The sequence below is a fragment of the Poecile atricapillus genome, chromosome 7, assembly GCF_030490865.1.
Source record: "Poecile atricapillus isolate bPoeAtr1 chromosome 7, bPoeAtr1.hap1, whole genome shotgun sequence".
Lineage (NCBI taxonomy): Eukaryota > Metazoa > Chordata > Aves > Passeriformes > Paridae > Poecile > Poecile atricapillus.
The window spans coordinates 29,282,741-29,307,074 of record NC_081255.1 but is presented as its reverse complement, the minus strand read 5'-3'; the positions used below and the strand labels follow the sequence as shown (position 1 = coordinate 29,307,074).

Sequence of the window (24,334 nt, the reverse complement as noted above, 5' to 3'; positions counted from 1 at the left end):
CGCACTCCGGGGGGCGGGGGGGTGTGGGCGTGCGCGCTCTCCCATTGGCTGCCGCCTGGGCGCGCGGCGGAAGTGTCGCGAGGCCGGCACGTGGGGCCGTTGGGCGGCGGCTTTGAACAGGCGGCCGGGCCGCGGCCATGGAGGCGGCGGCGGCGGCGGGCGGGCAGCGGGCGCTGCTCAGGCAGGTCGGTCCTCGGGCTGTGCTCCCCGTAGGCTGCGCTCCTTTAGGTGCTGGGCTGGCGGGTGGCGGCGCATCCCCTCCGGTCCCGGTTTTATCATGCTATCTCCCCGCAAGTGCTGGGCTGGCGGATGATGTCGGTCTCCGGCCCCTCACTCTATCCCCCCTCAGGTTCTGGGGTGATGACCCCCGGTCTCTTCACCCTTCGCATCCCTCAGGCGTTGGGCTGGTGGGTCCCGGTCCCCCCTCCCGGCCCCTCCCATTGTCACCGTGCAGGCACTGGGCAGGCGGGTCCCGGTCCCCTCACGCTGTGTCCCCGCAGGTGCTGGGCTGGCGAGTGGCTGCCGCCATCACCTGGTCCGTGCTGCTGCTGCCCATCTGCACCGCGGCCTTCATCATCCTCAGCGGCCTCGACCCGTTCCACCCGGTGCGCTGGATCTCGAGTAGGTGCCCGGCCGCCTTTTCCTGGTTTTCTTCTCACGTGTTTGTGTTTCTGGATTTTTGTCTCCTACGCTCTGTTGTTTTGGGCTCAGTCCCAGATAACGCGAACTGACGGTGGCATCGTGTTACACTTGTATTTTGAATAGTCTTTGGCCTTTGAAATGTTCTGTGTTACACCCGCAGCAGCCACTGCCCACCCTAGGTAGGAGAACGTGTTGCAAGTTCATGTGGCTGTATTCCTCCCAGAAGAAAAAAAAAACAGGTTAATTGCTTTAGTTGTCTGTTCTGAGTCCTTGGACGCACTTCCCCTTCCACTGTGTGCAGCTGTTGTTTCCATAAACAGCTTCAGTTTTCTCTATGGTGCACTGAATCCTAAGAGAAATTCCTGAAGCAGTCACTCTGCATGGTGAGAATAACTTCCCCTGCGTGCCTGCAATGAAAATTGAGAGATTTTTAGCTGGAAGCTCGATGCCTGTGATCACTGAGCTGCTCCAGGCAGAGAGAATTGACTTCCTTTCTCCCTTGAAAATAGGAAAAAGCCCAAAAGAACCACTCTGTAAGAAATTTCTTGTCTTTTTAGTGTGACTGTATGGCTGCAGCTTTTCTTAAATAAAGGGAAATGTGATATTTGAGCCACAGTTTAATGTTGTTTTTTTTAAACAAACTTCTGAGTGTTCACTTATAAGAAAACCAGTTTTAAGGGTGTGAAATAGTTTCTATGAAGTTTACACTTGTGTAGAAATGTTGTGTAGCTGGGCAGACTCTTGTGGGATTAGAAAGTCCATTGACCATTACTCTTTAAGCACTCAGTGGATTATTGTCCATTGCTTAAGTTCTCTTTTCTGTTACTTAATCACTGCTGTGCTATTTCAATTTTATGAACAACACTATTTTTATTTTTTTTAGATTCTTTCAGTGATTTGTATACTTCCTATGTCATCTTTTGTATCTTCCTGATGTCTGTGGTGATAATAATAATAAGCATCTTCAACATTGAATTTTATGCAGGTGGGTTGTGTAAATTGTTGAACTGTCTTTGATACCTAAATTAAATAGGATGATCATTTATAATTTAGTGACTGATCTTGACTGTGAAAAGTTCTTTAGTGACAATAGTAGGTTTTTTTCTCTTTTTTTTTTTTATGAAAGATGTTGTTAGTAAGAAGTGAAAATGATTTTTCTGCTTTTATTTACAGTTGTACCATCAATACCATGCTCTCGATTAGCACTGATAGGAAAAATTATTCACCCTCAGCAAGTCATCCATTCCTTTGTTCATGCTATCATGGGAATGCTGGTTACTTGGTGTGCTACAGTCATGACAAAAGGGAGGTTCCAGTTTCTTGCTGTGTCCTGCACGCCTTCAGAAGGGTAATTGTGTGTGTCAATGATAAACAAAGAACTTTTATTGTGAAATGTATTCACTGCTCATTTCTTTCAAAAAGAATCCCAAGAATTTGGGTATTCTCAAAAAACAGCAATTATATGTTGATTTTCTTTTTTAAAGGACAAAAACGTACCCCCCTGTGTAAATGTTGCAATGTACAGAGAAATAACTGCACCAGAAAAACTACACTGCCAGGATTCCTCAGGGAAAGTCGATGACAAGTTGGTTGTCACTTGAACTAAGTCTTGGTCTTGTGGTTAATGGCATATGTTTCATGCATAAATTTCAAAAACAGGTGGTGGGAGTCCTACTTTAGCAAAAACAAACTGGGATAGCATCAGATGCACTGATCAGGAAAGTAGAATCAAACTTCTGATTTGAGTTTCCTAAGGCTTGAGTAGCTTTTTGTTTTGAACTCAGAATTGATTCTAAGTTTTCTATTTTAGCCTGGAAGATGCTGTTCCTCAGATGTGCCTAAATGAGTATCACCTTTTCTTTCTACTTTCTGGAGCTTTCTTGGGATACAGTTACAGCCTTTTCTATCTTATTAACAACATGAATTATTTGCCATTTCCAATCATACAGGTAAGAGGTTTAAGCATCTTTGTAGAAAGACATGTATAAGTGAAACAGTGATCAAAACTGCCTGGATAATTTATGAGTATGGCAGCAGGAGCTGCTTGTGTGCAGCTGCTGTCACTGACAGATGAAGTGTACACCCATCTTGAAATGCCAGTGTTCATCCTACTCCTTCCTGCTCAGCTCCTTTTAAATGAACACAGAAATTGAGATGCTGGGACTCTTAACATTTAGACTATACCCCTCTGATGCATTTTAAAAGCTGACTGAGGTGGCAGGTGAGCTACAGGAAAAAGACAATGTGCACAAACTGGGTATCAATTTCAGGAGCTGACAACAAGGGTTGCCTAAAAGCTGAAAATCTTTACAATTAAAAAAAAAAAGTTCAAGATTACATAGCACATTAAATCTTGCTGAGAGCTCAACATCTAAAACCTTTGTATGTGTGTGTGTGTAGCACTATAGGAACTGAAATTCCATTAATTCCTCTGGAGGAGTCCTGCAGAAATCTGTACCAGTGTGAAACATCATCTTAAAAATATTCCTATTGCTGCAGCCTCACAGCTGCCATTAACTTTGCCTGATTCCCAGACTGACACAGTCCAACCAATTTGGCAAGAGATGTCTTTAGCCAAGGTTGGTTGTATTAGTGAAAAACATGTGTGCTGCATTATGCTGACCATTCAGTTCATCATCAAGCCAAGCAGCATTTTGGCAATGCTGTAATTAGAATATTTAAAAAAAATGTATTTCAATATTATTAATTCTCCTTTTTTTTGTTGTGGGTTTTTGTTTGTGTTTTTTCTTTTTTTTCTAATGCAACCGAGTAAAATAAAAAATTAAATTACTTTGGTTGCATTTGCCTAGTTTCATTTTCATGGTTTCATTTGTCAACTGGGTTGCTTCAGTCATTTGGAAACATGTGTAGTTTATTTATTTGGAGGAAGGCATCAGTGTTATGTTAGTTTTGCTGCTTGGAGGATTACTCTGGAACTCAGGCTTGTCTAAATTTTCCCTATATTTTAATTGAACATTTAGAATGCAAATGAAATCTAGTAGATTAAATGTGCCCTTTTTTTCCTTTTCTTTATTTTGCTTTAGACAGGGTTATTCTAGTTTGTTCCCTTGTGTATTGAGTCAATCTACCCCATTCTTTGTTTTCACTATTACAAGCAGGAAACAGGATAAGAACTAGAAATGGTTATAAAATGTCAGGAAAGATTGGGAACATATAATATAACACCTGGAATTACCTTGAATTAAGTTTTTAATTGATCTAGACTTCAGGCTTTCAAGTACCTTGTGCTTTTTTGTTGTATTTTTATTAACTGTTTCATTGATTTGTTTTGCATGTGGAATACTAAACTATTTATTTTGTTTGATTTTAGCAATACAAGTATTTACGTTTCAGAAGATCTTTGCCTCTCCTGATAAAACACAGTTGTGTGGAATCACTACATTTTGTTAGAAACTTCTGTGTCACATATTACTTTTTTGGTAAGCATTCCTGAAATTATCTATTTTTTTATTTTTAATTCCTGTATTTGAAAACTTTGATTAGTTTTTGATCAGCAGGCTTTGGACTGCTCCTTCCATTGCCTGGTAGTGGAAATGCAATCCCAGAGCTGAACCTGACACACCAGCAGTGGGCAGGAGTTCACTGTGTGAAATGTTGCTGTATCATCCCATTATTTTAGGCAAAAAGACTTTGGCTTTACTCTCAAGTGCCCTGTATATTATTTTAAGGAGCTTGAGAAACAAAGGCAGGATGGCTCTCTCTCCCATGAGAAGATGAGTTTGGTCTGTGGTAAAAGAAAAATCTGTGCTGATGAAGATGATTGCACTGGACTTTCTAAAAATCAGGACTTCTTTGTTGGTTGTAATTGTTCTTCTAAATGATGTTAAAATATGCAAGAATTATTATCCCTTTATTTACATCAGGGGATAAATTAGAAGTATGGTGGTTCAATATCAGATTCCATTAGGTCTTTAAAAGCACTTTGCTGCTGTCTTGGCTGTAGTGAAAATTAATACTAAATTACTATTAACCCTCTTTTGTTAGTGAGGAAACACAATTAACTCGCTGGTGAGAAGCAGCAATAAAAGAGGTCTGCATTTCTCAGTGTATAGCTGCTAGCCTGAAGCCTTTTTTCATTCTCTTTTTCCTACTTCTTAAAACAAAGTAACCCCAAATGCAGATTGTTTCCTTGTCCATGTGAGTTACAAGACCAATCTCTTGTCTCTGCATGAATTCTATTTTTGTCTTCTTTTTTTGGCCTACTGTGTGTGTCTTTTGTATTTGTATTTTGATGTATTTGTTTCAGTTTCTTTTTGACCCCCTAGGTTATATCCCGAAGGTGTGGATATGTACCACGATGGATCTTCATACAGACGGGTGGGTAGGACATTGTGCCGGAAACTTGGAGTATTATTGAGAGGTTCCTTTGCTGAGGAAGTGCAGCTTGGCAGAAGGACTCAGTTCTTTGTCTCCCCATAGAGAATGTGGGGGGCTCTGGCCATTTCTGAAATGAATTCTAGAAGAACCAGCATTCCCTTGTAGGAACCATGTTGTCATTAAGATAGTAATTAGGAAATCGCCTTTTTTTTTTTTTTTTAATTTTCTGTAAGTCTCTAAAGTATTAGGGTAAACACTTCAGATTGCATCTATGAGTTTTATCTGATTTTCTGTGGTTTTTTTTTTTGGGGGGGGGAGGTCTTATTTTTTATGACTGCTGTTTGTTTTAAAATAGGGAAGCTGGAGTCTTAATACCTTAATTGACTAAAAGTATAGTCATTATTACTTATTTCATATTTATTTTTCTTAATTTTATTAATTTTTCTTAATAAGAATACTAAAATACTTATATCCTCTTGGTTATTTTATCTGCAGTAAATTACATCCTCTTGACACTCTGAGTGGCTTATTGGATCTCTCCTTGTTTTACCATACCTGGCTGAGTGGTGTGTTTCTTCTGATGACCTGGTACATTGCTTGGCTGCTCTTCAAAATCTATGCCACAGAGGTCAGTATTTGTGACAGTGCTCAAGTTACATTATCAATGTGGCACAGATAATTCTTTCATTTCAAAAGCAGTTCTACTAGGAAATAACTCAGTGTGAGTTCTTGAATTTTCACAGCAAGCACTACAGATAGTCACTGATAACTGAATAGTCAAGAGAGGCCTGGCATTAATTGACTTTCCCTTCTCATAGCAAGACCTGTGCTCCTTACAAAATTAATGTTTTGTTACTGCCACCTCCTCTTACTCCTCTGCTTCTGTTTCCAGATATTTCCTTAGAGAGGAAAAAATTGCTCATCTAACTGATTTTTATGTTTTTTTTTTTTTAATTTAAACACTGTAAGACTCTTGATAAGAGAAAAAAAAAGTGAGGTTTAAATCCTGGGTCAGTGTATGCATTGGTGCAAAGTAGTCATGGAATGAAACAGCAAATACAGTGCTGTTGGGGTGTTTAATTAGCTTTAATTAGAAAGGTGTAGTTGTGACTACGTGGAGAACAGATCAGCGATGAGTCAAGCATGACAGCAGCTCTGAGGTGTCAGCAACCTGTCTCAAAGGATAATAACAAGCACCAGTGAACACCTTGTCAACATCTCTAATTACTGTATTGCTTATAAAATCGTGGAAGATTAAAGAAATCATCCATCTGTGAAAGTATAAAATGGACTTTGCCCTTTTGGCTGATGAAGAAAGATTTGTTTATCCAAACGGTTTTGTTTTTCTTAATGAGCTAAAAAGCTTCCAAATTTGCTTTTAAACATTTGCGTAGTGTTAACTGAAAAGTCAGGAAAGAAACTGTAAGATTAGCCCACAAGAGCACATTTATTTGAGGATAAAGATGTCTGAATTTTCTAAGATTTCTAAATTTTAAATGAAAGGAGTAAAACTCTTTTTGTTTCTATGTTAGAAATTCCAGGCCAGTTTACTAGTCTTCATAAGATTTTCTTGTGCTTTCCTCTATATAACACAACTTTTGATGTTTGTATTTAGAGTCATCATTTTCCCATTCAACCAACATTTGCTCAGGAGACAGACCAGTGCCTGCCTAAGATCTTAAACAGCAATCCTCCCCTCCTTATAAAGGTAATTGAACTCCTACCTCTTCCCTAACAGGTGTGTGCTGAAAAGGGGTTTTTTCAGAGCATCCAGTCACATCTTCCAGATACCAGTTCTGTTCACTGAGGTGTTAGTTGCTTGAAAAGCTGCCTCAGAGCACTCACAGGCTGTTGAATTTAATGATGAAAATTTGTTAAGTAGTGACATCTGCTGGTGCTCACCATGCTGTTTCTGTAAGCCGAAGATTCATTTAGTTAGAGGTAAGGTCTGTGTGCAACAGAAGTGTCATAGTGGGTACTGATGCAAAAACAGCAGCTTGGTGGCATTCAGGTTTTTGTAACTCAACTTTGAGTCTTGTCACGTAAGCAGGTGTTTCCTCAAACCTTTGTATTCTTAGCATCTTGTCCCTGCAACATACATTTGAACTCTTAACATGTGTGTTCTCTCTTGAAACTAAAAATATATCCATACTTACGCTGGAAGTTTGGTTTCTTTTTTCTAAAAGACAGTAGAAAAAAGCTACTTAAAACCTGTGAGTAAAGAAGAGGAATTTTGGTCTATGGTAATTATTAATAGGAGTTACTGATTATAACACTTAGAAATTGGAGACTTCATTTAAGAGGTATTATGTAAATAAAGATAAGAATGTTCTCTTGCACATGCAAAATCTACCTTTACTGATTTTACAGATTTCTGATAAGGCTGGAGATATAATAGGCTGTAATACCTTTTTAAGATTATCTGAGGATAGATGGGGAAGAGTTGAGCTGTTTAACAAACAGTTAAAGGAACAAGAAATCTAATGTATGATCTCAGATGTCACTAAAATTTCCAGTTTATAGTAGGGTTTTGCATATTGTGAGAAATCTGGTTATTTTTAGTTTGGCACATGAATTGCTTAATCAGATCAAAAAGCAGTGCTAGGTCAGTCCCATAAGGCACTGTGACCCTAAAGCTGTAGTTGAGCTCTGCTTTACAAAAACAGGTTTTTTTCTTAGACTTTTTAAAGTCTTAATATCTTTCTGCCTGAGCTATTAGAATAAAGCAAGTGTTAGATCTTCTTGAACTCCTGAGAATTGACATATCAGTAAAGCTCTTAGTAGCTCAGCAGCGCCATTCAGAGTGGTTTTAGGGATTTGCTTCCATTCTCTTTCTCTTACATGACTGGTTTGAGCCAGTGTGAACTCATCCTTTGGCAGGGATTGATTTTGTATGGATAACTACACATTTTTTAAGCAAGTACATTGGACTTTGCATGCACTAAAACATTTTCCTTTCTTTGTAGTTTTTAGCCTTACAAGACTTGATGTTACTTTCCCAGTATTCTCCTGTTCGACGACAGGAAGTCTTCAGCCTTAGTCAGCCAGGTAATTATAAAAATTATTTTGTGTTGATTCCTTTTATAAAGTCATTAGTCAAATGCTCTTAGAAATCATGTAATGTTGTAAGATATGCTACATAAGCCAGGACCCTCTTCCCAGTGGTGCCTTTTCCAAAATGATGCTTAATTATCTCTATTCATATTGACCTGCTAAACTCAATCAGTTGTGGTGTCTGTTGGATTTAAATGAGTCATGAGGAAACACAGATTTAGGATTTTGAAAGCAGGGCCCACTTCACACCACCAGTCAGATAGCCCAGACTGGACAACTTAACAGATGTGTATAGAAGCTGAATGTTGAGGTGTGAGTGTGGGGAAATTGGGCACAAATACTGAGTCACCACTGCAGCTGTGAGAGCAAACACTGGCTGTACCTTCAATTAGTGCACAGTCCTTTTGCTGTATTCAGATATGGCAGAGGAGGTCAATTAAAACTGCTTAGAAGCCTTCAGGAACTTCTTGTAGCACCTTATCTGGAATTCTTGTGTTTGTACTACTTCAAAACTCTGTTGCCATCCCACTGATATTTGTTCATTGTAGCTGTTCAGTGATTTCAGATCTGATGGGCTGAACTGCCTGTGTTGCCTGCTTGCTTAGCAGGTTTCACTGAAGTCTTTTAGAGTTATCCATTGAATCTGTTCATGTTTTCATCTTCCTCTTGGTACAAACAAGCTGTCACAGTGGAAATGCCCTGTGGCGTTTTAGAAGCTGAGTGGCACTGTGACAGTGAAGCTCCTGCTGGGAGCACATGGACACTGTCAGAACAGATGCAGGGAGGAGCAGCTGGGTTAAATCCTGCTCTTTGTGTGCACTGCCAGGTGGGCACCCACACAACTGGACTGCGATATCCCGGGAGTGTTTGAGTCTCCTGAGTGACCTGACTCAGAGGCTGATTGCACAGCAGGAAGCAGCAGCAGCAAATGGGAGAGCAAAGCCACCAGTGGGAGAGCTGAAAGTACCTCCACAGACTCCAGGTATGTGAGGAAATGCTCATAAAGGTTTGTAAAGCATGAAGGTAGCAATAGATACCTTAGTCTCAATTAAATTTTATGAGGAAAATGAGGGATTTCTGCAAATAAATACATACAAAAAAAGATCCTCCCCCAATCAATCTTAGGTATTTTTGTTGAAATAATCCCAAAATAGCTAGAAGACTTGCAATTATCATGTTTCCTCAGTTTGTTTATCTGCATGATATTATGTTCAATACAGTATTTTTTGCATACTTGCATGAATAAAAAAGTCTGATTATCACAGTTTCAGTAAGTGGTTCAACACAGCACAGGGAAAATTTAAGTCTTGCCAAGAGATGCTCTGTAATTTGCATAACTGCTCTTATGATTAGTTTAAGATGGTAAAATTAGGTTCTGTTTATGTTTGTGTGATTCACTAATACCACTGTAGAGTGAGGAAAGCCCAGTCTGACTCCTGAGCTGTGAGCAGCCTCCAGGCATTTTGAGTGTTTTACATGCCAGAATTGGGCATCATTCCTGGCAGCACAGCTGTGTTAGCACAAGGCTGCCAGGTAATGGAATCCCTTAGCAGTCAGTGCCCTGGCAACAGCAGGCACTGTTGGTATGTCACAGGTGAATTTCTTTTAGTGCTGCTGATCCTTGGATTTGGAGACAGACATGCCTTTTCTTACATGTCAATCAGAATGACTTTTCATTCTTCTGTGGACAGCCTTTTTTCTAGCACTTAATGCTAAGAGCCCACTTTATGTACATATATAGCAGGGTGTTGTAATGTTGGCTAGCAGGAGTAAAATAAATAAATTCACAAGGATCCTTCTCATCACTTGCTGTTTTCAAGCTGATGAACTTTGAGAACCTTACATGCTTATGTTGATGTGTACTTCTTTGCAAGACCAGAGTGCTAACCATGTCCTTTCTTAAAAGCTCTGATACACAAGTTGTTAAATTAGCAATCAAATAACAAACCCATCTCCTGTGTCATTGTGCCAGCCTGTTGTCTTCATGCAGTGTGTTCTTTGTCACTAGGAGCTGCTGGGATAGAAGACATGTCATTCCAGTCACAGAGGTCCAACATTGTTCTCAGAGCCTCCATGTCTCCACTGGTTAAGCCATCCCTGATGCCTGTGAAGACGTCTCCTGGCTCTGATGTTGGTTCACCTTTCAGCTCTCCTGCTTTAAATTACAAGATGGGAGTTGTGGATATAAAGTCTCCTTGGCATGGACCAGTCCAGAGTCCCTATGTCGTAAGAAGGGGACCAAAGCTGTGGACATCAGTTTCAGGTAGAGATTCTTCCACAGCACTTGAGCCTCACAGCCAAAGGTGCAGTAGCCTTGTCAGTGGAGAGCTGCATTGTGAGGATTAAACTGACAGCCATCAATTTTCCTGAAGATACTGTATTTTTTTCTTGCAGATCAGCAAATGAATGGTTCTCACCATGAATCCTTCCCTGTGCTCTCTGCTGCAAGAACTGGCACCGAGGCAGTGCAGCCAAGATTTATTTACACATGGCTTCAGACCAAGCAAGAACAGGTGGAGTAAATAGCAGTGCATAGGAGGTGCAGCTTAGGTGATACCTCTCTGGAAGAATTCCCCACTTTATGGAATGAATACTTCCTTCTCCACTTAGCTTATATAATACAAATCCTTCCCTCCACTCCCAATGCCTTTATGGTGTGTGAAGGCGGTAGGGTTGAGAAGGGCCAACTGTGCATGCCTTAAATAAATGCAGATGATCTGTTTAATATTTTGTTTCTTTTCAGATAAAAACCTTCTTGTCCAAACGGGCGCTGATAATGTATTTCTTCAGCAAGGTAAGGGTGGTCCTGTGTTTGAGACACAGGTACTGGCTTTAAAACTTGTATTTTCATCTGAGGCTTTCCAGAAGTACAACTTCTTGCTTGCTGTGAATTTTGCAGCAGGATTGTCCCATACCTGCAGAAAATAAGAATAACAGTGCTTTTTAAAACTCATCTGATTAGAAACTGCATTTTGCTTAAAGCAGTCTTAGCCCTTGAAAACTAGCTAGTGTATATCCTTTTCTTCCCCCTTTTTTTATCCCCCTCCTCAATTACAGCTGTAACATTGTGGGAAGCTCCTCTCCAAAAAGAATTTTACTTCGTTAGATCAGATTTTTCTGTCTGTTTCCCAAGATCTGTTGGCCTTGGTGATATTATTTATAAAGTGTACTCAAAACATTTTGGTTTCTTCTCAGCACCCAGAAGCCTCCATCCAGGCCGTCTTCTCTGATGCCCAAATGCACATCTGGGCTTTGGAAGGTAAGTGGTTTCCAGGTGATCCACTCTGTTGGTTCATGGAAAACTCTCTGGGCTCTGTGCTGTATAAATGTAACAATACAAATCTTTGAAATGCTTTTGACAGAAACACAACTGCATTTCAGACACCAACATGACTAAAGTCTAATTCACTTGTTAGTTTTGAGATCCCACATGCGATCTCTTACTTTATGTTCTGTACAGATTCCTAAATTTGATTTCTAGTGCTTCTCTCTCATGTGAACCCATGTATCACTTTTACATTTTTCCTAGTGACAGATTTATGATGCCTTTTTACAACAGCTTTTCTGACTAAAGGCTCTGGGTCTTTCTCTGTTTATCAGAGAACTGACGGAGGCACTCAGGTAGTAACTTAGCAAATAAACAAAAAAGATGGTTTGCAGAGAATTAGAAGAACAATGACAGCATGAAGTTATATTTTGGATTTTTCTTCTTTCAAAGTCATGAGTAAATACCAGTGTTGATAGAATCTTCTATTACATTTGACTGTGAAAAGTTGATCAGTTTCCTCAGTGATGTGTTTTATGGGTGGGTGTGCCTTGCTGTGTCAGATTGAACATGATGGCTTGGCACGTATAGAGTCTGGAGATGGGAATCACACATAATTTTTATATGATCTCACTTGCTTTACCAACCTCAAGATCTTATACACCTGTCAGACAAGTGAGTGGTTGGTCCTTGAGTCAGAGCTGACTGTCAACTGGCAGCAGCAAGTCCTGAGGAATTCTAGCACACTAATGGAATCTTCTGGAACACCATGATACTTGTTTTTGGATTCTCACCTTTTGAAGCATTAATTACAACAAATTTTTTTTTATTAAAGGTCTGTCTCACTTGGTAGCAGCCTCCTTTACTGAAGACCAATATGGAGTTGTTCAAACTACACTGCCAGCTATCCTGAACACGTTACTGACTCTTCAGGAGGTAAAACTGTTAACTTTTTCTTGCTGCAAGACAAGTTTAGGAGAGGAGAAGGAGTCTTGTTGATTTTACATAATAACCTTGCTGACTAGTCATAACATTGAAGTTGCTGCCACGAAACAGTTCTTCTGCAGTTAATCTAATGAAAACAGCTGGTTGCCACTATGTACACTGTGAAACAGCTGAATAAAAACCCTGTGGGTTTTTTAAAATGTGGAAGGAGAAAATATGGAATGTTTAGTTTTAAAGAAATGCTACTGTGTACTAGTTGAAGAGTTTATTTCAGGGATGCAGCAATTCTAATACAATATCTTTTGCAGAGTTGGAATTTAATCTTTATTTGGTTGCACACGATTCCTGGTGCAACATGGAGCACTTGGAGACATTGCAAATCTGAGGAGATAAAATCTGTGTCTCTGCTAATACTAAGACACTACTCTCAAATTACTGATGTTTGTGTAATGTGTGTTTTTAAAAGTCTAGTTTTATTTCCAAGGCTGTCCGTGTCCTATTAACATAATCATTTTACATTTTGCCCTAATGGAGATCCTTGGAAAGAATTTAGAGGTTATTAAAGTTCTTCAGTGTAAGTCATCTCTTCCAAGAACAGTCACCGAGGGGGGAAAAAGCCAATATCCTTGTTTGTGAAAGAAACAGGACAGAATTGTGTTTCTCCTCTAGCATGTGATGTGTGTAGCTTAAGACTCAGTAACAGAGAATCTTATTTCACAGAACTCAGTCTCCAAAACATTTTTGTGTATCTTAGTGGAATTTCTGAACTTGCACTTTGTTTTTGCTTTATTTGACACAAACATGTCACCAGTTACATTATGAAATAATTGACAAGAATCTATTTTCCCCAATCAGGTTGTAGACAGACATTTCAAACTGCCACACGTTTCTAGCAAACCTCCCCGAATTTCAGGGAGTCTGGTGGACACATCCTACAAAACACTACGGTTTGCACTTAGAGCATCTCTGAAAACAGCCCTATACCGGATAACTACTGTCTTTGGAGAACACTTGAAGTAAGAACTTCCTCATGATTGCTTGCTTGTTTAATTTAGTTTAATTAATGTTATTGTAGAACCTGTGAAAAGGGAAGTTTAGGGGAAAAAAAAAATCCCTTCTGGTCATTATTATAATGTGGTATTTTAGTATTTTTTGATTTGTGGAACCTTAAAAACTTCCTGTGTAGATATATGGTCCCCCTTAGAAATTTATTATTCATAGATTTCTGGGCAATTTTTCTTAGTGACTTTTCATGAACTCTTTAGAAGCAGTTCATGAATACCACTTGCTTAATAAATCTGAGCTGCTGAAAAGAAAATAAATCAACTAGAGACAATTGTTCTGCAGAGAGAGAAGGGTCCAAATAATGAAATTCCATCGCTTCTTGGTTGTCCAACAGCTCTTCCTCAGCCACTCTCCCAGGAGGCAAACTTCCATACTTGGCCTTAGAATACGTGGAACTGAAACTTCCTTGTAATATCTGCCCATCTCTCCCTCTGGGGATGAAATGTCCCTTAGTTTAGAAGTGCTCAGTATACAGGAGGGATCATTTTAGGAGATTCTTTCTTACCTAAATCATCCTTGCAAGTTAATCAGTTGTTGTTTAGAGGTAAGGAAATGGGCAAGGTTTTCTGGTATAGGTATTTTTCAGAAGCTGTTGAGATAAGAATTGGCAGTTTCAAGGGTTAATACCCTTCTTTGTCTTGGAACATAGATGGTTTTTCATAAAATTTAGCTTCACTGTAATTGATTTCAATATACACTCAATTTTGGCATGAGACTTTATTTTTGTGCTGTATTACTTTTAATGTAAAATGTTCTGCATTTTTTTCTAGTGCTGTACAAGTGTCTACAGAACATAAGAAAAGACTTCAGCAATTCCTGGAGTACAAAGAATAAATTTTGATGCAACTACGGTTGGTTTTTTCAAGACTCTTGCTAAGAAGAAAGTGGGACTAATGAGGCTTTTTACCTTGCCTTTTTGGAAAAGCATATGGAAGTATAGGTTGCAGAACAAAACTTTTAGAACTGTAGAAGAGTTCTTATGGGTTTGGATCATTTTTTGTATAATAAAACTTACAAAATTCATCTTGCTTTCTTTTAATGTCACTTACAAATGAGAAAGTGCCAGTTCTTCTTTCTAGGTAAGACTATGACATTTAAGATTGCCAGAGTTATTTTGACACTCAGATCTTTCATTATTTTTCACACTGTGTTCTTTCCCTGCTCTCTTCTGTTAAGGGGCTGACGAGAGATTCACGTAGATACTTAGTGCTTAAGTGCCTCATAAATTTACTTGATAACACTTTCAGATCAAGAGTGTAGTTTAAGTGTAGGAAACAGATGTGCCCAGAAATAAAACATGCTGCTCCTCTGTAAGCTGGAAATGCTCCTTCAGAGTAAAATGGGTGTGCAGAAAGGCATCATTAGCACACAAATACTGCCTGGAAAGTGAGCAGCTCAGATTTTATCTTTAAGGTGACTTAGTGAACCAAGTTCTGATCTACACAGAAACGTACAGGAAGCAGTACCGCATTTAGTAAAACTCCCAAGTAATCATCATGGGAATTAAAGTTTAGATCAACAGCTTTCTGTTTGGGGGGTAGGATGGATGTTTTTAGCACATCCAGATTTTTCAAAATGGTATACATTATTGGTAGATTCTGGTGAAAAATACTACTTTTCTAAAGCTTTTTATCTGAAAGCTTATCTAAATAATTTGAAAATGTAGTACTCAATTTTTAAAGGTACTCCAGTTACTGTGATACCTATACTGGAAAATGGGTGGAGTATGAAGATGAGAACAGTAAGCTAAATGGTCTTGCAAAGGAATTTACTTTGATAAGGGGAAACAAAGCTATTGTTTTCCTTCAGTGTTGTTAATCCTATGTTTTTTGTTGTGTTGTTTTTTGTTTTTTTAACAGAGGACCCAAGATTTGAGGATGGCCATGGTGTTAAGTTTTGTTGGTGTGATGTGGCAGTGTAGTAATAGGGTGTCTGTAAGGTTTGGGTAAAAGAGAAACTCTTGAATCTCCAGTGAGACCTGCATATTGCTTTCTTCAGTACAAAGAGGTAATTTTTTTGTAATGCAGACACTGCAGATGTTAGATTTGGCAGTGGAAATGAGAATGATACTGTTCTTTTTGCATTGAGATGGCTCATAGCAAACAGTAAGGTGATAGATAGCCTTTCACAGTGTTTAAAGGTTAAGCTAAAGCTTCCCCACGCTTGACTTCTACCACATGTAGAAGCCTCCTGCCTGCCTGACTTATTAAATAATTTAATTTGCATATTTTTTGGCACTGCAATGTGCACCTGAAGTTAAACGGTGCTTTAGCTGGTACCTCAGATGTAACTGGTAACCCAAATACTGCAGATGAAAGTTTCAAATAAATTTTTCATACTTTTGAACAGGTGCAGTATTTTTATTGCTGTGGTATTTTCTGCAACACTCCCACAGCCACAAACTGCAAGTTCTAATTAAGTGTTACAGTTGTGAATAACAGGCTTAAAATGTAGATGACTTTTTGATGGCAAAGTGGTTGAGGTCTGTCCTTGTGTTGCAGCAGAGATTTGCACATATCTGCTAATGTGTGTGTGACTCATGGCATTCTCCCTATGACAGAAGAGCTTTTAAAAGCTGTTTGCTTCATGGTTTCTTTAACAACTCCAAAATTTAAAGAGCTGAAGACTTTTTTTTTTTTAAGCCTTAACTTAAAAGTGCATCTTTAACAGTATCTCATGCTTGTGAATCACAGTGTACAAGAATATAAAGTGTATGTTGGGTGCCCTTTGAAGTTGAGTAACTGATAACATCTTACTCTGGTTTTGGCTTTGGGAATAATTCTATTTCCCTGGCAAACTGTGCTGGTGTTTCCAGTCCTTTTGGATACTTTTGTCTTAACATAAAAATAATCAGTCTGTGAAGCCTCTGTGAGGTAGGGGAAGAGTCTCCTGAGTTCAGTTCTGCATTCTGGGTACTGAGAAAAAACATAAAGCCTTTTTACAGTTGGTTTCTGTGTAGCTGCAATGAAACTGGATCCCTCAAACCTCGTATTTTTCATCTGTTTAATCATCTCAAAGCTGAGCTGCATCTTGTTGCTGGATTGCCTGCTGCATGCACAGGTGAAACACCATTCTGGTAACCTGGTGAACAATTTGCCTCTCCCACAGGTGAGCTACAGTCAAGAGTACCTAAAATAATACCCATTGCAGCTGTGGAAAGGTAAATGGTTGATGGTTCAGATCCATGTTCCTCTTACAGTGGTGTAATGAAATAGGGGCTTAAGCTCTTGAGCAGTCAGTTATAAATCTGGAAAAAAACCTATCTTGCTTCATTTTCTGAGATCCAGCTTTGAAAATTCAGACTGTGGGTGGACAAATGCAGAGGCCCTGGCCCTTGAAGCTCTTGCACACCGCTGTATCCACAGGAGCCAGGCAGAACTCGCTCCCTCAACAGGAGCTCTGCCACTTTGGAGAATTGTCCCTGTGCCAGTCGCGGCTCCAGGCCTGAATGCCCCTTGAAATGAAGTGGTTTCGATTCTGTTGCTGCGTGCTTTGAACAGAGGCTGCATTGTGTGTGCTGTGCTCGGTGTCCCGAGGCCTGCAGCAGCCATCTTCCCACCTCCCACCACGCTCCTCCAGCTCCCAGGGAAGTGCCAGGCTCTCGCTGATGAATATTCTGGTACCTGTTCAGTCACAGGCAAGTGGTGCACTCTGTGGGCTCTGTGCTTGCCAGGCCTCCCCCAGCTCCTGCACGTGGCCACCTGCGGGATGGGTGCTCTGCCTGGGGAGGGCCTGGTGCACTGGGGGTGGGTGGCCGTATGGAATCCATAGGAGGTGGCCTCAGGAGCACTGTTGGCTGTGGAGGTGCTTTGCCACATACAGTTCTGTCTCCTTTCCCTGTGGGATGAATGGTGGCAGCTCACAGCGCTTTGCCTATTCAAGCAGGTCTGTTCCCACCACTCCCATCACCTCCTCTCCTCACGGATGCAATAAAACAGGGAAAGTCTGTGTGGAATCATCACAGACACTACACTGCAAGTTGAGAATCCTCCCCACTAATCCCACACCCTCCTCCCTCTTGTGGTCTTTGCTATTTTTCATCAGCAGTACTGTGTTAATGTATTTGCTGTATGGATTAAATGCATTTGGGTGCTGTGGACATGCCTGGAACGTGGTTTGCCAAGCTCTTGTGTTGTAAGGGGATGTAGAATGTTGCTTTCCTTTGCTGCAGACTCATGATAGAGATTTGCATCTGGCAGATTGGCTTTGCACAAATGGTGTAGAATAAACAAACAGTGCAGCTCCCTCGTGTCTGAGAAAGCAAAACCTGCACCATGCTCATATTTCAGAAAACAAAAAAATTAGCCTACAGAAGATCTCACCTTTCTGTTCTTAAAAAAAATCTTGTAAACTACAGTAGAGCTAGTCAGTCAGGAGACAGATGAACATGGGGTCTCTGGAGCCTGCCATGAGAACAAAAAACAAATTCAAGTGGGAATAGTTCCCTGTTGGATATGCAAGCTGATTCATAGAATAAATGGTGATGGCACAGGAATTCCCTCTTTAGTTTCCCTATCTCCCTAAAGAGTCAGTTCCTACAGTAAGAATTGCAGAGAAAACTGTGGCCTAAGCCACATGTATATACTCATGCAATCATCAAAGGAACCAGTGCTGAGTGTACTGCAAGTTCCTCTCCTGCTCCTGCCCAAAACACACAAAAAATTACAGGCTTTGCCTTTCACTTCTTGAATAACTCCCCTTTTAAATCTGCCTCCTAAAACACAGGGCTGGGGTGGGCTGTTGTTTATACCTGCATCTTGTCTGTAAAGGTATGACAAGAGCCCTAGAGGAATTTTGCAGGAATTAGGAATGGAAATATATAAATGCCTGCGAGTAAAAGATTGTTCGTTACATGTAAGCATCATTCTCTGCTTGCTAAGCAAGTTCCAGCTGTGGGCTTACTAGTGTTTGAAGTTTCAGCTGGAGAAACAGACTATGTGCCTAGCTCCAGGGCAAGCTCTGAGGAGCAGGGAGATGGGGCAATAGCTCTGTAAGGCACTGGGTTCCCTGTCTGTTCACTGCCAGAGGTCACTGCTCAGAGCAGGTCCAGGCCATGGACCTTGTCAGGGGCGGTAAAAGTTTTGGGTTGAGCATGGCTGCATCTCAAAGTTGGGTACTGAGGGGCTTTTGTCTTTGCACACACAGGCAATCAGTTCTGGGAAAGCTTTATCAGCAACCACAGTGTGTTTTAGGAAGAGAAAGTCTGCTCTTGTAATTAGCTGCAAACTGGTAGGGGAAAAATGAGTTTGTCTTTTTTGTGCTTTGCACTTCAGCTCTTCACAGGTGGCCACTTTGCAAGTCTCCCAGATTCTGCATGTTCTGTTTGGGACACCAAGGGTTTAATTTAACCAATGGAACTGGAAATGAGTTTTACCATAGACAATGATGGGAAATGCTAAACAACCTGGAATGAAGGGTGAGGGAAGCAATCGATCTTTGTCACAAGTTCAGCACTCAAACTGAAGATTTTGGCTTCTGGGCCTCTGTTGTAAAATGGGGTTTAGCCTAACCCCACCCTCCCTCACCTCCAGTGATGATAACAAAATAGTTTGTGTCCAAATCAGTAGGCTGCTGCATGATGGACACCAAATGACTGCCCAGGAGTAAATGAATAATTCTGTATTCTGCACAGGGTGTGGCTGGTGTTCAGTAAATACATTCACTGTGTGGCCCAGACACTGTGCCAATAAGAGAAAACAGAAGAGTGACTAGCTGCTCATTCAGCAATCACTGTCTTTAGTGCATTGAATATATGAAACCCCAGGCAAAATATGTGGGGGTCATGTTATAACTCCAGTTCTGTAACTCATTTGGAGTAGGCATGAGTCAAGTTTGTACCAGCAGTTCTAGTCCTGGCAAGTCCCAGTGCCAAGGACTGGATTTTACAAGCTGAACATTCTTTAGTTGTGCTGTTCTGTGGGGGTTTTGTTTGTTGGTTTGTTTGTTTATGACTGAAGTTTCTTTTACTATCTGTGTTGTGTGTACATGGTGTGAGAGATGGATCTATTTATGGACTGATGCAGAGAAATGGTACAGATGAATGTTTGAGGAAACTAACTGCAGGTGTAAACAACCACATCCTGAATGGATCCTTGTTGGACCCTTCTTATAGGTGTTTTCCTCAAAGTTCACAGGAATCATCTGCCAATTAACTGGGGAGGCAGGAGGGATCTGTAGTGTTACAGCAGCTTTTGGAGATGATGGTTGTTTCTTGCAGTTTCTGCAAGACAACAGTGGATTCAATATTAACATGTGATTTTCCCAAAATATGCTATTGTAAAGAGGTTTGTGTTTAAAAGATAAGTCAGCATGATTTGAGGAATTTCTTTTTTCTAACTACAAGAACTATAAACAATTCTGTAAGTTATGAGGCAATAGTTGAGTCCATCACTAGATAATGTGTGGTCAGTTTGACCCTGCTGCTTTAATTTAGGTCATTTTCCAACCACTATGAAGGAGGGCCTTGTGCTGCCTTAAAGGGATATGGGCAATCTCTAAGAAACAGGCATACTCACAGAGACAATTCCTTTGGCTCAGTTTTTGTTTGGTTGTTTCTCTTTTGCTATCTTTGGTGCAGTAAATTAAAACAAAAACAAGTCTGGACTTGGCATACCTTTGTAAATAAACTGCTGTGTGTGAATTGACATCTCCTTTGCAACCAGGTTATTTATAATAAAGTTCGTTATTCTCCTACCAGAGAGCTTGTTTTGCCCAGTATTATGGTAACACTCCCCACCTCTGTCTGCACTGCAGCAGTTACAAAAAGTTCTCACAATTTCAACTGTGTCCTTTTAAAATCTTGTTTTGTTGCTTGCTGGAATAGATTATTTCAATATGTGAACTAAAGATTAGTACTTCACCTCTGCTTGTTTGCTCTGTGCAGCTCACCTTACCTGTATCCGTTCTGCTTCATTCCTCTCCTCCCACAGAACTGCTTGGGGAACGGGAGGTTTCAGCTGCTCTGAGTTTCTCGAAGATCCGGTTTGTGACGGCGGCCGGTTACAGCCATTGCTTCCTGACAAAGGTAAAGAGCTTTGAAGGCTGCATTTGGTGAACTGGAGTCTCCTTCATGCAGGGTCCTTTCGGGGAGAAAGGACCACCATCCTTTACCAGATGATCTCTCACTGTCATGTGTATCCAGCTCTTGAGGCAGGAAACTGCCCCTCTGCCTGTGCAGCTGTGAGCACAGGGACTGTTCAGAGCAAAGAGGTTGTTGAGTGTCTGCAAAAGCACCTGTAGGCCCTGAAAACAGTCATAGCAATGATCTGATCATGGTTGGTGTCAGTAGGGAAAACAGATCAAACTTTAAAAAACTTGTTTTCCTTACTGGTACAATTTCACTCTGGCCCAAGCTAGCCTTAGACTACTATCTGTTTTCTCTTTCTTTGGTCACCAGCTAGGCACGAATGGGCAGATGGGCAGGTCTCTAACTACTTAGCACCTGTATCCTACCCACTTGGCCTAGTGAGAGGATGTTCAGGCAAGCAGTTTCATTCCTCTGGATGTTTTTTATACCAGATTGCAACCCCACCTTTCATATGTGACTCAGAATGAAGCAGGGACTAGCTTCAGGGACTGAAGATGGCCTGTCTGCCTCGACTGAAAGGTTTGCATTGCTGATGGTGACATCATTAACAGAGAGAAGAGCAAAGTGGCCTAACTGTGAGCTATGCCATGACCAATGACCACAGCCCTTGGCAACCAGGAATGTTGAACAAGAAGGCTAATAAAAAGAAATCTTCCCCCCGTTTTTCTAAGGGCAGACTATTGCTGTCATGGAGGAGAGAGGCCAATGACTGCTTTTCACAGGACACAAGGAGGGAGACACCCATCTAGCTCATGGATGTAGTGACAAAATGGGGTGAATCAGTGTGTGCTGTACAGTTTGTACGTGAAGCAAAGTCGTGGTGACCCAGGGCATGGAGCAGTCTCAGCAGCCACGATTGCACTTGCTTGACCTTTGTTCCAGAACCAAAACATATGAAGTGTCTTCTGATTCAGCAGGGAGACAAAAAGGACTACTTAACTCTTGCCTCCGTACAGTTATTCAAGGAGCATTTGTTACTCCCAGCACTTGTACCTTCCATGTCTGTGCACTCGCCAGAGGGGCCAAGTCATTGCTTTGAAACAGCTCTAGGAGTCAAGTCTCTATCAGACACATCCAGGTCTGGAAGACAATGTCCATCCACCACCTGTTTCTCCTGCTCAGGACCAGGGCTGGGCATCCCCAGCTGCACAGTCCCACTAAAGACAGGGCCGCTGCCAAATGCCTCAGTGGAACCTGAGGAAACAGCGCTGTGAGCGCAGGTTTGGCTCCACGGGGCCTCATTTCCTGTGGGAGGAATATGGGGACCTGCAACTTGAGCTATGAGGTCTGTGTTTCTGTGACACGATCTGCCACAGAGAATTCTGGTGTGAAGGGCCTTTACCCTCTGTGCTGTTGGAGCTGTGATGTGCTTCAGTCTAAACCTTTCCTGGCTTGTAGAGGGTGCGCAGCACATGGACGAGGCTCCTGCCCGTGGAACAACCCAGCCCTGGGCGATTGCTGAGCCACTGGCGGCACCTGCCGGTATTTTGCAGAAAGTGCTGGATATTGGTGATAAAAGGAAAGAAACAGCGGTTCAGAGCAGGCCACACACGACCTCGGGTACAGAATGCAATGATAAGGGTTAATGAGCTTCTCCCTGCTTGCTGTGGGAAAATCCCTAACCACAAAAGAAAATCCCTCCAGGAAGGTACACAATATATCCAAAACTCCCCGTTTTCTAGGAAGCTCCCTCCAGATATTTGGGCAGCATATATCAATATAGCTGTAATAATTTGCACAAGATGAGCCCATGTTCAGGATCCACTGAAATTCTATTTATTTCCTACACTAGAAGCAGTGGGATTTCTCTGGTTACACTGTGTTCTGGAATAATATTTCCCTTCAGTAAATTTTACTGCCTCTTCATGTCAACTGAGGTTTAGGCCGTCGCCACGGTGTATTTCTGTCTTAAATAATTACTGCTTGTGGTAGTACTGCCAGGTGCCTTTAGCATTTCCAAATAAAAGAAAAAGAACAGCTTGGTACTCAGGGCCCCATGGATGGACAGAACTGGGGGATGGGGGCATAAGTTAGCAGAGCTCTAAGAAGTGGTGTGATGATACACACTGAAAATTTTTGCTTTGTTTTCATAAATCCCTGGTATATTGCCATTCGAATTCAGTATTTATGCCAGCTAGTTGATACTCAGTTTTGTTTCCCATAGAGGTAAGGTAGGGATTTTCTCCCTTTTTGTAGCTTCTTGTTCTCACTAAGATATTCAGAGGACATTTACCAGTTTTCAACCACGTCTGACAGACACTATTAACTTCTGACAATTTAAGACACAGTCTTACAGAAGAAAAAGACCTTATTACTGCCATTATTGAGGGGAAAGGCTAGCAAGTTCCTTGCTCGGTAGACCTCAGGTCATCCACGCTAAGTAGGAATGAGGAGAGGCATTGCAAATGAGAGTCATTATTACTGCTTCTCCCAGAACTACTTGTTCTATCTCAAGATCTTGTATCTTTTATTGAGAGTTGCTTCCCTCCCACTAAATCCACAACGTTCATAGCATTTGCCAAGAAAAAGTCATGCCCTGCTGTCCTGACCATTCCTGTACTCTGCACACTGCAGGGTGGCAGATGTTATTAAGGGCCGGATAAAACTCTGAGTGAGGCACTGTGCAGCATCTGTGCTACAAGAAGATGAAGATCTCTTGTCTCGCAGCGGGATGCTTCTCAGGAGGGGTGTAGCAAGACGCCAGTTCAGTAGCTGTCCCTCCTCCTTGTGCTAAATTTCCCAAGCCTCTCCTTTAGGTTTGCTGTGAACAAGCAGGATTTCCAACCAGATGTCTGTCTGATTTACACCCATGTAAATCAGGGCTGATTCCGAGTCTCTCCTATCTTCGAGCTGTCCTGGTGTGTTACAGACCTGCTGTGCTGCACCTGTGCTGACAGCAGCATGTAGGGCAGGAGGGTGCAGACATCCCTGAGCAAGAAGTGTGGACTGGTACAGCTCTCTGGTGCAAAGCTGCACATCATGGCTCAGCCTGCATTTGCTTGGAACCAGGCCCAAGCTAATAAACCCAACTAGATTGCTTCCAGACCCAAGCTGGCCCAGGAGGAGCCAGTGCAAATGTCACTATGCTGTGGTGCTTGCTGTGAGCTAGCTTAATTGTCTCTGTGGGCATGGGCCAGCTCCTGCACCTGTAGGGCAGGCAGGGAATGATGCATGTCCATAGACTGAAGCACCGAATGCAGCTGGAACTGCATCACCAGAGAGATGTCTTGGCCAGGTTGTACCCACCTCCAACCCATCTCCTCCCTCCCAGCCCCTGTCCTTGGCAAGGCTTTGCTCTCTCCTGCTGCTCCTCTGTGACATGCCGCAGTGGCTGTGGCTTTCGAACACAAGTTGTTTATAGGGCACTGCCAGCTGTTCAGTGGCGGGTTGGCTTGTGGATGTGTAGTGCCGGGGCAGCCGCACGCTCGAGCAGATCGCCTGGGGCAGGCACAAGGATCCTTGACGACCGCGGGCAAAGGGAAAGGGTCCGGGCCCACGGCAGCGGGGTCGCGGCAGGGAAGATCATGGACCTCTCGGGAGGCAAGAGGGCAACTGCAGTGACTCTCCCCACCGGGAAGGTGCGGACCCAGGGCGCACCTATTCCCAGGCTGACCCTGGCCCGCCGGCCCCCGCAAGCACGGAGTACCCGCCATGCCCGTGCCGTGCTCCGTGATGCGCAGCCGGACCGAGCCCGCGGGCGTACCCCGCTGCCAAACCCCGAGGGGCGGCCCCGGCGGCACAGCCCTCCCCCTGCCCGCCCCGACTGGCCCCGCCGCCGCGCCAGGGTAATGGCCCGGGCCGCTTGCGCTCTGGCAGCCGGCCCTGCGGCGGGGGAGTGGGGCTGAGCCCGTGCGCCCGGCGCGGCGGCGGGAGCCGGCGGGCAGCGCGTCCCCCCGGGCGGGCCCCTCCCAGGTAGGAGCGCGGGGGCGCGGCTGTCA

General features: G+C 42.3%; 2 protein-coding genes across 5 annotated transcripts in view; both read left to right on the top strand.

The window, feature by feature from the left end:
• Positions 1-58: 58 nt before the first annotated feature.
• On the top strand, positions 59-16,357 carry NDC1 (NDC1 transmembrane nucleoporin). 2 transcript variants are annotated; one of them, XM_058843247.1, is made up of 18 exons: positions 59-185; positions 501-621; positions 1,526-1,627; positions 1,816-1,990; positions 2,453-2,591; positions 3,974-4,082; positions 4,929-4,980; positions 5,476-5,608; positions 6,596-6,688; positions 7,947-8,028; positions 8,861-9,016; positions 10,043-10,297; positions 10,429-10,547; positions 10,778-10,828; positions 11,230-11,293; positions 12,135-12,235; positions 13,100-13,260; positions 14,080-16,356. In XM_058843247.1, exons 1-18 carry the CDS (start codon positions 138-140, stop codon positions 14,141-14,143), a joined length of 2,025 nt encoding a protein of 674 aa, XP_058699230.1. In that variant the 5' UTR covers positions 59-137; the 3' UTR covers positions 14,144-16,356. The 2 variants fall into 2 exon arrangements, with proteins under 2 accessions (XP_058699230.1, XP_058699229.1); XM_058843246.1 differs by having other exon boundaries at positions 169-294; positions 455-621; positions 14,080-16,357.
• Positions 16,358-20,263: 3,906 nt separating this feature from the next.
• GLIS1 (GLIS family zinc finger 1) overlaps positions 20,264-24,334 on the top strand; it is a 184,048-nt gene continuing 179,977 nt past the window's right edge. For 2 of the 3 annotated variants that reach the window (XM_058842734.1, XM_058842731.1), the window contains exon 1: positions 24,175-24,308. The gene's annotated coding sequence lies outside the window, so the exon portion shown is untranslated. Of the gene's footprint in view, positions 20,334-24,174; positions 24,309-24,334 lie in introns of those variants that run through there. The other variant, XM_058842733.1, reaches the window with a different exon arrangement.

Excerpts from the sequence above, each read along its gene's own strand:
- NDC1 (XM_058843246.1), top strand. Across the intron at positions 10,548-10,777 it reads TTCAGACCAAGCAAGAACAG|ATAAAAACCTTCTTGTCCAA; the intron begins GTGGAGTAAATA and ends GTTTCTTTTCAG. Across the intron at positions 11,294-12,134 it reads GCACATCTGGGCTTTGGAAG|GTCTGTCTCACTTGGTAGCA; the intron begins GTAAGTGGTTTC and ends TTTTTATTAAAG.